The sequence below is a fragment of the Meles meles genome, chromosome 17 (genome assembly GCF_922984935.1).
Source record: "Meles meles chromosome 17, mMelMel3.1 paternal haplotype, whole genome shotgun sequence".
Taxonomy (NCBI): Eukaryota; Metazoa; Chordata; class Mammalia; order Carnivora; family Mustelidae; genus Meles; species Meles meles.
In genome coordinates this window covers 41,423,465-41,435,903 of record NC_060082.1, presented here as the reverse complement: position 1 = coordinate 41,435,903, position 12,439 = coordinate 41,423,465, and the positions used below count along the sequence as shown (strand labels likewise).

The 12,439-nt window shown below is 37.4% G+C and overlaps 1 protein-coding gene across 4 annotated transcripts in view; it reads right to left on the bottom strand.

The window, feature by feature from the left end:
* Positions 1 to 12,439, bottom strand: part of RABGAP1L (RAB GTPase activating protein 1 like) — a 762,787-nt gene that overhangs the window by 532,539 nt on the left and 217,809 nt on the right. For all 4 annotated transcript variants that reach the window (XM_045983134.1, XM_045983136.1, XM_045983137.1 and 1 more), the window contains exon 13: positions 7,045 to 7,195. In XM_045983134.1, the coding sequence (XP_045839090.1) occupies positions 7,045 to 7,195 (151 nt within the window). The remainder of the gene's footprint in view (positions 1 to 7,044; positions 7,196 to 12,439) is intronic.

The window sequence follows — 12,439 nt, the reverse complement described above, 5'->3', positions numbered from 1 at the left end:
CTGCTCCCTTAACACTTTGCTCAGAATTCTGTCCCAGCACTTACCATGGTATCACCATTCTCCACTTTCTTGACTGCCTCCCCCATCGGACTGTTAACTGCTATAAGGGTAGGTATAAGCATTACTGTTTTTATACCTCTAGTACCTAGCATAGAGTCAAACACAAAAGACATCTTAATGTTTGATCAGTTAAGGAAAGAATTAGTTGCATAAGTAGATAACAGGGTGTTACACATCTTGTTTTGCTTCTATCTCTTTTCTTAGATGGATGTCCTGAAACCTTCATAGATCTTAAGAACCCACTGTAATCTCTGTTTTTCCCAGAGTACTTTCCTGTGCCACTCATTGAAGCATATACTGCTTTCTTATTTTCCTCATGCCTAACCCTAGTGCTTGCTTACCATGTATGAGGCATGCTCTGAGAGCTTTATGTGGATTATCTAATTGAATCCTCCCAACCATTCCAGAAGATACAGATTAAGACCATTATATACATGAGGGAATTGAAAGTGAGGATAATTAAGGAACTTGCTCAAGGTCACAAACTAGTAGACAGCAGAGCTTGAAATCTGAACCCAAGGTCTCCCTCCATGGTGAGCACCAACATTTCTTAAGGTGAAGCGACCACTTTCACCAAGACAGGTTGTATCTGAAAGCTCCTAGCAGTAGAGTCAACATAATTCTCCACGATTCAGATATAATAGCTCTTCTGACTAGCCCTGCTTAGTCTCTGGCATCAGATTAGGGTTATCAGTTTGTTTGCAGCTTTTGGCCTGGTTCAACTTCTGTTGAATCTAGACTAGAGTTTGTCATCCTTTTTAAATTTTTGGTCCCATTACATTTCCTACCAATCAAAAAGATGTGTAAGCTTTATTTTCTGTAGATTACATTATAAAAACAAGAGCAGTAAGTGTGATTCTTCTACACTGTACTCCCATGCTTCTCTGGTCAATATTATTCTCTAGCCACAAGCTATAAGATTCAGGGTAATTTAATCTCACACCCTACTGGCATGTGCAGAATTATGTCAGTAATTCCTAGTGATTCCTACCTATTCTCTGGAAAAAACATGGAACCTAGTATACCAAGACCTGATGCTCAAATTAACTCAATGGTTATAGCTGTCCCCAAATAGGTAAGATTCTTGTGGGGGAGAGATACTGCTTCATACTTTATTAGGTTTACACATAACCTCACATAACTTAAGGCTTATAGTTTGGGGAAGAAAAAAAAATAACTCTATAGCAGGTGAAAGACCTTACTCTGAAAACCACAAAACACTGATGAAAGAAATTCAAGATGACACAAAAGGAAAGACATTCCATGGTTAAGGGTTGGAAGAACAAATATTGTTAAAATGTCTACCCCACCCACAGCCATCTATACATTTACTGAAATCCCTATCAAAATACCAATAGCATTTTTCACAGAACTGGAACAAACAATCTTAAAATTTGTATGGAACCACAATAGACCTTGAATAGCCAAAGTAATCTTAAAAAGAAAAACAAAACTGGAGGTATCACAATTCCAGATTTCAAGTTATATTACAAACCGGTAGTAATTAAAACAGTACAGTACTGCCATAAAAATAGACAAAGAGCTCAGTGGGATAGAACAGAAAACCCTGAAGTAAACCCACAGTTATATGGTCAATTTATCATCAACTAAGGAGGAATAAATACAAAATGGGAAAAAGATGGTCTCTTCAACAAATGGTGTAGGGAAGAATGGACAGCAACAAGCCAAAAAATGAAACTGGACCTCTTTCTTTCACAAAATAAACAAAAATACACAAAAGTAAACTCAAAATGGATTAAAGACCTAAATGTGAGGTCTGAAACCACAAAAATCTTTGAAGAGAAGACAGGCAGCAATTTCTCTGACATTGGCCATAGCAACATTTTTCTAGATATGTCTCCTGAGGGAAGGAAAATAAAAACAAAAATAAACTATTGGGACTATATCAAAATAAAAAGTTTCTGCAAGGCGAAGGAAACAATCAACAAAACTAAAAAAGCAATCTATGGAATGAGAGAAGATATTTGCAAATGGCATATCTGATAAAGGGTTATATCCAAATATATAAAGAACTTATACAACTCAACACCCAAAAATAATCCACTAAAAATGGGCAGAAGACATGAACAGACATTTCTCCAAAGAAGACATACAGATGGCCAGCAGACAAATCAAAAGATGCTCAACATCACTCATCATCAAGGAAATGCAAACCAAAACTACAATGAGATATCATCTCACATCTGTCAAAAAACTAAAATCAACACAAGAAACAACAGATGTTGGCAAAGATGTGGAGAAAAAGGAACCCTCTTGCACTGCTGGCAGGTGGGAATGCAAACTGGTCCAGCCACTGAGGAAAACAGTATGAAGAAAGTTAAAAACAGAAATACCCAGTGATCCAGGAATCACACTACTGGATATTTACTCAAGAAATACAAAAACACTAATTTGAAGGGATACATGTACCCTGATGTTTATTACAGCATCGTTTACAACAGCCAACCAATGGAAGCAGCCCAAGTGTCCATCAATAGATAAATAGATAAAGATGATGTGGGGGGGCGCCTGGGTGGCTCAGTGGATTAAGCCGCTGCCTTCGGCTCAGGTCATGATCTCAGGGTCCTGGGATCGAGCCCCACATCGGGCTCTCTGCTCCGCAGGGAGCCTGCTTCCTCCTCTCTCTCTGCCTGCCTCTCTGCCTACTTATGATCTCTCTCTCTCTCACTGTCAAATAAATAAAAATAAAATCTTAAAAAAAAAAAAGATGATGTGGGGCGGTATATGCAATATATACTCAGCCATAAAAATGAATGAAATCTTGCCACTTGCAATGACATGGATGAAGTTAAAGAATATAATGTAAAGTAGTCAAACAGATATTAACCAATGAAAAGCACACCGGAATAACTACCTCCTCAGAGGCAATGGTTCATGTGGTAACCACAAAATCAAAGATATTTGAGGGGCATTCATGCATTGCAATGTGTGAAGAACAGAAAGTAAATAAAGAAGAGCAGTGAGTCTATGGTCAAACAGAAAGTACAAGCTTGAACCACACACACATACTATTCTCAATGTACTGATGGTCACACAAAGCGTATTGTGGCTGGATTCAGCCCAATGGCTGAATGACACCACACCTGAAAAGAATGCTTCAGAATGTGATTTGTTGCTTCAAATTCTGAACTACCACACCACTACCATAGAACTGAATGAGAAACAGACTACTTTTTCTCTCTTTTTTCTTAACGATTTTATTTCTAAGCAATACACCCAACATGGGGTTCAAACTCACAACCCTAAGATCAAGAGTTACGGGCTCCATCAACTAAGCCAGCCAGGTACCCCAACAGACAACTTTTCAGAGAAGCCAAATCTTCAGTAAGTTTTCTGTAAATACTCACATTCCTTCCTTACATAATCTTAGGTCTTTGGTAGGGTTTTCATAAAGCAACTATTTGTTTAAGCTGAACCACTTCATTAACTGGCCTTGAAATATTGCCACTTCCTTGATAAGACATGAAAAATTAACTGGACCAAAGAAGACACTATCAACTGCTGAACCATGACAAACAAGTACCAACTACTACTGAAACTCTTCTGGGTGTTCGTGTTTTTTCTACTGAGCAGCTGGTAAGCTTTGATGTATTCACCACCAAAGTACATACATATGTTCTCGGCTCTACGCACTTGCTGTCTAATTTCTACCCTTAAATACAGAAAAAGGACAGAATTGTTTTTTAAGACACTGACATGCATCATTTATTATCTCCTATTAGAAGGAAGACCATGAAACTAAATATACCACTGTATGTCCTCACAGAAATGTTATACGTTGAGAGCCTGAATAAAGAAGGAACATTATCAAAACCACACATTTCTATACTGTTTGTATGAAAATGTTGTTTTGATAAATTTTACTGTTAACAACAGAAATAACATTAAAAATTTTATGTAGCCATAAATGTATAAACTGAACATGGAAATATTTATTAAACTATCTTAAATTCTACATTGTTAGTCAACCTCTGGTGGCAATTTTTAAACCTTTGTCATTCTAAAATAAGCAAACAACTAAGTTTAATTTTTATAAAAAATTATTCCATAACAGATCTCAACCATTGCCTCTATTAACAGGCAACTGTAGCAGAGAAAAGTGGGTGTCTACCCAATCTCTATTTTCTCTTTTCATCATTATTAATAAACCCATATTTCAGTGGGTAGAGGAGAGAAGCAACATACTCATCTTAAAAAAAAAAAAAATCCCAAATTCCCAGGGAGATAGTAGCCATGTAACAAAATTCTGGTCAAAAAGAATAAGTAAAAGTTGCTGTTTTTTAAAGGAAAGTTCTTTAAAAGGGCAACATACAGGGGCACTGCTGAGCGTCCAACTCTTGGTTTTGGCTCCGATCATGATCTCATGGGTTGTGATTATATATTCAAAATTACCATGGTGCTTAGTATATATGGTAAAGCTTTTATCATGTATATGATATACACTGTATTGTCGGAAGTTCATAAATAACATCATGGGAGACTATTCTTAACTTTTCTCCCAAAGTCTGAAATCCTAAAAGATACGAATCTTAAAAGCCTCTTAGTAGAGAAAGGGATATGGTAGTAGCTGCTATCCTATAAGCAGCCATTAAAAGTATACAATTTGTTATTTACATTAAAAAGTGTTCTGACACCAGAGTTATGGTCTCTGGACACTTCTTCTCAGTTACCTCCATTAATAAAAACTTTTCTGGGCAGAAACTTCCAACACATATATATTTATTTTATTAATTGTTATTATGCACAAGTACTACTGTATAATATAGATCCTATAAAGCATAGAAATGTAGGTAGGAAAAAAAAAGATAAAACCAATGAAAAATTTAGGCTACACAAAAATATTATTCAATATTGAATATGGGTCATTTAAAATGTTTTATTTTGTGCAATTTTTCTGTTGAGAGAAACTTCACATAAAATTTACCATTTTAAGGTATACAGTTCAGTGGTTTTTGGTATATTCACGATATTGTACATTATCACCACTATGAAATTCCAGAATATTTCCATCACCCCAAAAAGCAACCCGTATCTGGGAGCAGCCACACCCAATGCATCCATCCTCCAGCCACCAGCAACCATTAGCCTACCTTCTGTCCCTATGCATTGGCCTATTCTGAACACTTCATGTAAACAGAAATCATACAATATGATTTACTCTTTCATATGCTGTTTTATCAGTTTATGAAAAAACAATTTGAAATTTGTTTCAATATCAGTTTTCTTAGTTCATGGTTTAATCATTATCATATCTGAAAAAGACTGACAGAGATCCAGAGACCCTAGGAGCATCATTTTTTTTTTCAGTCACACCCATTAATCATTTTGTTGAAATGTGGTTAGGAAATTACTCATTTTCTCAAATGAGTTTTTTTCCTTAAAAAAAAAAAAAAGATTTTGTTTTTCTAAGTAATCTCTATATTCAACATAGGGCTTGCGCTCACAACCCTGAGATCAAGAGTCACATGCTCTGCCAACCAAGGCAGCCAGGCGCCCCTCAAATGAATTCTTATCATTAAACCAGAAGGTGTTTTATTTTTATATTTTAACAGTCAGTTCCAAATTCTCTACAACTATTTGTACAAGTTTTAAACACATTTGAAATTTCTGATTCCAGGTTTTTAAGATGTTAAGAGTTTTACAACAATGTAGCTTTCAGTGCGACAAAATCACATAGTGATGTTTACATTGCCAAATGTTTCAAATGTCCTTCTCTAGAACATGAGTTTATTTCTAGAAAGTTGCTTTGTCATCCTTTAGACATTATTTCTTACTCGAAGAGACTGATTAGTGTGTTTGTTTTCTGTATCTTAATATGTTACATCCTGTGATAGCAATCTCTTTAAACCACTCATATACCCTGTGGGGGTTAAGTTAAAACTAGGCAACCTTCAAATCCACATAATTGAACCCATGCAAACTGCAAGAAAACTCGAATATCATGAAAGTGCATACATGAATATGAGCACCACTGGTATTCCTTCCCAAAGTGTGCAAGCCCCTTCTTCCTTCAGGTCACTCCTAAATCACATGGGACAAGTAGCCACTGGACCCAACGACTTACTGAGGTCTCAGTACCACGGCACAGCAAATATTAGCTTAGCTCAATATCCTTTGTGTTGGAATTTTAAAAATACAAATGGAACTTGAGGCATTCCCCTCCCACACACATATATCAATGGATCACCTTGCATATTCCACTGCAGAAACACTGATCATAAAAATTATAAAGCTTTTTTTAAAAATATGAATTTAGCAATGGGTGAATTTAGGCATTCAGGAAATATCTGTGGAAGGGAGGGAGGCACAGAGGGAAGGAAGAGAAGAAAGAATTAAAGGGGCTAAAGAATATGAAAAGTTGATAAATCCTGAGGAACAAAGTCTTGGTTATCAAAGTATCTCATGAATAGAGATGTTTAAATCCATGATTTAGAGCAGATTAAGAAATCAGGGGTGAGACCTAAGAGGAGACTCTAGGACTGAGGATTACCTTTACATACGCTCTGCAATCAGCTCTTTGGACATAAGCACAGGAATTTACATTGGAAGCAGGGGCTCCTGACACAATAAGGATCTGGCAACTATCTACCTCATTTAAGTGTAAGGTTACATAAGCACAGAAGGCCTTTTAATTTCATTTTATGTTAATTTGATTTTTAAATTATACTAGAGTATAATTATACTGCATACAAACATAATTGTATATAAATTTCACTCACTAAGAAAGCTTCACTGAAAACACTTGAAATATAAACATCTTCCACTTCAATGAAGAAAGGAAAGCCAAGGCATTATTTACCATTATCCACAACAAGTGCTCAGAACAAAAGGCAGAACCATTCACTGCACAACACTAAAGCAGTTTTTAAAGAAGTTCAAAACATTTATGACTTATTACAGCTATGAAAACAGTATTTACTTAATATGCTGTCCAATGAGAAGAATATGAATAAAGCTTCCTACCTTTGTGATAAGAAGTCGGTATCTATCCAGCATTGCCTGGTTGTCATGGCAGCCTGCTAATAACTGCCACACTTCTGCCCTCAGGGCTTCGGGGACACCGCTCTTCACCAGAGTGGACAGCCCCTTCGGTCGTGCACCAAGGTTACTGTGCCTAAGAACACAAGAAAACAAACCATTCATACTCCCTTCACCACCGGTATTGTTATGAAAAGCTACATTAATGAATTTACATAAAAAATGTAAGCCTGGGGGGCGCCTGGGTGGCTCAGTGGATTAAGCCGCTGCCTTCGGCTCAGGTCATGATCTCAGGGTCCTGGGATCGAGCCCCGCATTGGGCTCTCTGCTCCGCGGGGAGCCTGCTTCCTCCTCTCTCTCTGCCTGCCTCTCTGCCTACTTGTGATCTCTCTCTCTGTCGAATAAATAAATAAAATCTTTAAAAAAAAAAATGTAAGCCTGGGATGAGAGAAAAACTGGGAAGGAGGCATGAAATGCCATCAGTTGCTCAGAGATGTCGTGGATGTGGTTCCCCAGCCCCATCTTTTCTCTGTCGGTAAACCGTGTTATTCTTCTGTCAAGAAAAGTTTCTACTTTCTCTTTTTTACTTTTTAAAATCATTCTATGAACTTATTCATAAAAATGAATGTGTTAATTATGTATTTCTGGGAAGCATTTCAAGGCATAAAAAGAACCATCTGAATCCCTTGACATGAACATAGGGTAAGTTGGCTAGTGGCATGGGTACAGCAGGGGCTGGGGGAACGGGATTCTGAAAGTGGATCACAGGCCTATCCCTACATCCTACCCAAAGTACTCCCTAAATGAAGGACCCAGAACTTTCCTACAAAACCTATACAACTCCACCTTCTTAGGGGAGTAGCACAGACCTATTAGCCAAGGGTATTTAGAAATGAAACAGAGGCAAATGTTTTCGTCATGAAGTCAATGATGACATAGGAAGTATACTACTATAATAACCTGCCCAACTGAGCAAGAAAGTGACTTGCGATTCCCAGTCTTGGGAATATAATTTCCATTCCTCCATGTTTTCCTGGTGCCTAGCTTGAACCTAGAGCTACATTTTACGCCCCTTTGCTCAGATTTTCTCTCTACTTGTATTTGTTGCTCAGTTCAGATGTCTTAGAACTAACCCTGGTGTTACCATCTGGGCTCCAAACCTTGACGATGTACTCTGGTTTGATCTAACATTCAGACTCTGGTTTCAAGTTTTAGTCTTAAAGGTCATAGAATCGATAACGTCTGTTTTCTAAAACTGGCCTCCCATCTACTTCACCAACTTCTCTAGCTTATATACACTCTTCCATCTCTGGCCCAGACCTCAGTTTTGACAGGCCCTTCCTCTGAAAATATGCTCCATTCCTTTCCCATTAGGTCATAATCTGGTCACTTTGGAAAACTGTTATAACTCCTATAACTTTTAAGCTCAAGTAAACTCATTCCATTAATATTTTAATAAGCCATCAAGTGTATATCTATTCTGCTTTTGGCCTTTTCAAAGAAAACTTTTATATTGCTGAGTTAGAGAACCTAAACTGCTGATACTGATTGGCTTGGAGCAAAATGAAAGGAAAGGAGGTAGAGCTTATACATTTAAAACACTATTGCACATTAGGGACCAGAGTTACGCTGCTAAGTGAAAAAAAGCAAGTTTCAAAACAGTATATATAATTTTAAGTTTACATACTCTCTCTCTCTCTCTCTCAAAATTTTATATGTAGTATTATTTTATTTTATTTATTTTTTAAAGATTTTATTTATTTGACAAAGAGAGACACAGCGAGAGAGGGAACACAAGTGGGAGAGGTTGAAGCAGGCTTCCCGCCTAGCCAGGAACTGGATGAGGGATTGATCGCAGGACCCTGGGATCATGACCTGAGCTGAGCTGAAGGCAGATGCTTAACTACTGAGCCACCCAGGCGCCCCTACAGTATTATTTTAGATAGATGTTCATTCTCTCTCTCCTTCCCTCTCTTGCTTCCTCTCTTTCTCTAACCCATAATACTTTGAAGTCTGATTTCAACCTGCATAGGAAAAGTATATAGAAGAATATACCCCAAAATGTGTAATAGAATTGAGAGGGAAATTACTTTTCATTTTCCTCTGCTGTTTGAAATATTCACAATGATCTTAAATTCTTTCATAATCATACACATAGAAGAAGAGTCATCTCAATTCTTTAAATTTCTCTCATGGACTTAAACTAAAATACAACTTTAGTTTGTAAAAGCAAAGCTAAATATGCTCCACAAAATTTCTTGTATTATTCTCGAGAAGACTTACACCTTAGTAAACTAACATCTTTATTCTCCTTCCTCCTGCCTCTTCTTTGCTACCTAATTGAGTATAATATTAGCAAAAGAATATTGTGCCACAAGAGCCAGGATCAGTCATAAAATGATCCTTCTTACAATTTATTTTGTTGGGATTATACTTTTGAATATGAAAAACATACGTTGTTTGAGGGTAGCTGAGTTTCTGTCATCTTAGGGTAAAAAACGGAATAACTAAAAAGAATTAACTTAAAACGGAATAACTAAAAACAAAGGTCAAAGCTCATTTCCTCTGAAATTAAAGCAAAATATTCTGAATTTTAAGTCCCATTATATAACCACAATAGCAAAGTAATTAAATATATCATATGCTACATGTTACATAGGTCAGTAAGTGATCAGTGTACACACAGCTATTAAAACTCCAATACGCACCTCCCATGTAAAAGAAACATTTCCTCAACTCCACATAACCCTCTGGCTGTCATACTGTCTCCTACCTTACAACAGCAGATTTCTTTAGAGTTGTTAAATAGTCATTACCTCCATTTCCTCCTTAACTCAGCTCAGCATGGCTTCAGCATCTGTCCTTAGTTTTCACTGAAATAATACATAACCTCTCTCCATGCCACTAAGTTCAAGGGGCATTTTTGCAAACCCCTCACCATTGACCACTTCACTTCCTTTGGCTTCAAGGACAAAGCCCTCTCTCTTCCCCCTCACAGACTCCACTGCTGCTGCTTCTCCTCTGTGAACCTCCCAAGTCTTGTGGATACTCTCTTTACGCTTTCCTCAGGGGTCTACTTCTCATGTTTCTCTCATCTCAGAGTGTTTTCACCCATGTCCATGTGTTTGGAGTTTCATAAACTCAAAGGCACCTCAAAATCAACACGTCCAAATCTCAATCCACATTTTCTTACTAAACCTTGCTCTCCACGGTATCCTATCTCAGTGACTATCACCACAATCTATCCAAATCAGAAACCTAGGAATTACTGTTGGCATTTCTCTCTGCCCTCTAGAGATCCATCAACAAGCCTAATGCATTTTTTCCTGACCTTTCCAAATTCCTTGCACTTCTCCCTATCTCCACAGCCACCAATTCTATTCAGCCTAGACCACACACAGCTTCCTAACACTCACTTGTTGTACTACTATGCATTTCCAATACTGCTGGCAAATATAATTTTGTGTAATGACTTAAAAAAAGATTTTAGGGGCACCTGGGTGGCTCAGGGTGTTAAAGCCTCTGCTTTCAACTCAGGTCATGGTCCCAAGGTCCTGGGATCAAGCCCCGCATCGGGCTCTCTGCTCAGCAGGAAGCCTGCTTCCTCCTCTCTCTCTGCCTGCTTCTCTGCCTACTTGTGATCTCTGTCAAATAAATTTTTTAAAAATCTTAAAAAAAAAAAAAAAGATTTTATATTTGGAGTATCTTTTCCTACATACGCATACATACATCCCTAATGAACATTTTACCACAGTATGATTCAGCTCAATCGACATTTAGCTTCTAGTTGACCCCCAGCCATTTGTCTGGCCAAGCATTATGGAAAAAAGTCTTTTCTCCTCTCTTAAAAACCTAGGCTCTATTTATCTTTATAGTCTGGCATTTAACAAGAACTAGGTCATTCATAACACTACATGATTAACAGCTCTAATTTACTGATTTCCTAGTAATCATACAGTAATTATAATGCATACAGCACCCTAATGCATAAGGGACACTAAAGGATATTAAGCCAAATACTACTAGTATACATCTATGACCAGGGAGGACTGAAATGAAATAGCAATTTATGAAAATAATCGCTGCTTTCAATATTTCAGATAAAACTACCTATTAATAACTACATATGACCATTGCTTTAATAAAACATAAACTGCAGCGATCAAGAAACCTAGAAATAGCCAACTAGTTGTTACATGTATTGAATCATGCATTGGAAACAAGAGGCATCTAATTATTCAAGAAATCACACATAAAGCAGATATACACTAAATGTATGGTTATCAGGTAGTTTTTAATAAATATAAGTAATTTTTATTACATTTATATTAAATTTTATTTATTAAAAAAGTTTAATAAATAGAAACTCCAGAAGGGCGAGAATCTCTGTCTTCTTTATTTTAGCACCCCAAGTACATAGAACAGTGCCTGGCACAAAGAAGGCATTCAATATATTTTAGATAAATAAGTGAACAGATTTATAAAATTAAATTAATATGATCAACTACTAAGTCTAAGCCAAAAAAAATCCTTTTTTAAAAGCAAACATGCTAACTGATTTTAATAAAATCACCGAGCTGCCATGTATTCATCTAGTCACCTTCAAAAGAGGCATCTTTTCTTGAAACGATCTAGCCATATAAGAACTTTTACTATTCTAAAACTGTCCAGAGAGAATTTCAAAGGGAAGATATGATTTCTAACAAAAATACCAGAGAAATCAAGAGATGAGAAGAGCCACTGAATGTCACTGAGTGGTCGCTGATGGAATCAGGGCAATTTTGACAGAAGGGAGGTGGAAGTAGGTGGCTGGGAGACAGGACAATGTGAGCACAGTGGCTTGACCCATTTTAAAAGGTTCTCACAGGAAAAGGAATAGGTAGAACTGAAACTAAAAGACAGGGTTTCTCCTTCCCCAACAATGAGAAAATCTAAACATGTAAACCTAGGTCTTAACTTAAATTAAACAAGCTACAATAAGAAAAAAAAACTTAAAGAGAGGCACCTGGGTGGCTCAGTCAGTTAAGCATCTGCCTTTGGCTCAGGCTGTGGTCCCAGGGTCCTAGAATCATGTCCCAAGTGGGGCTCCCTATTCAGTGGGGGAGTCTGCTTGTCCCTGTCCCTCTGCATCCCTAACCCCTACTTGTGCTCTCTCTTTCTCAAATAACTGAAGTATTTTTTTTAAAGATTTTATTTATTTATTGAATAGAGAGAGAGAGATCACAAGTAGGCAGAGCAGCAGGCAGAGGGAAGGGAAAGCAGGCTCCCCGCTGAGCAGAGAGCCCAAAGTGGGGCTCGATCCCAGGATCCCAGGACCCTGAGATCATGACCTGAGCCGAAGACAGAGGCTTAACCCACTGAGCCACTCAGGCGCCTCTAA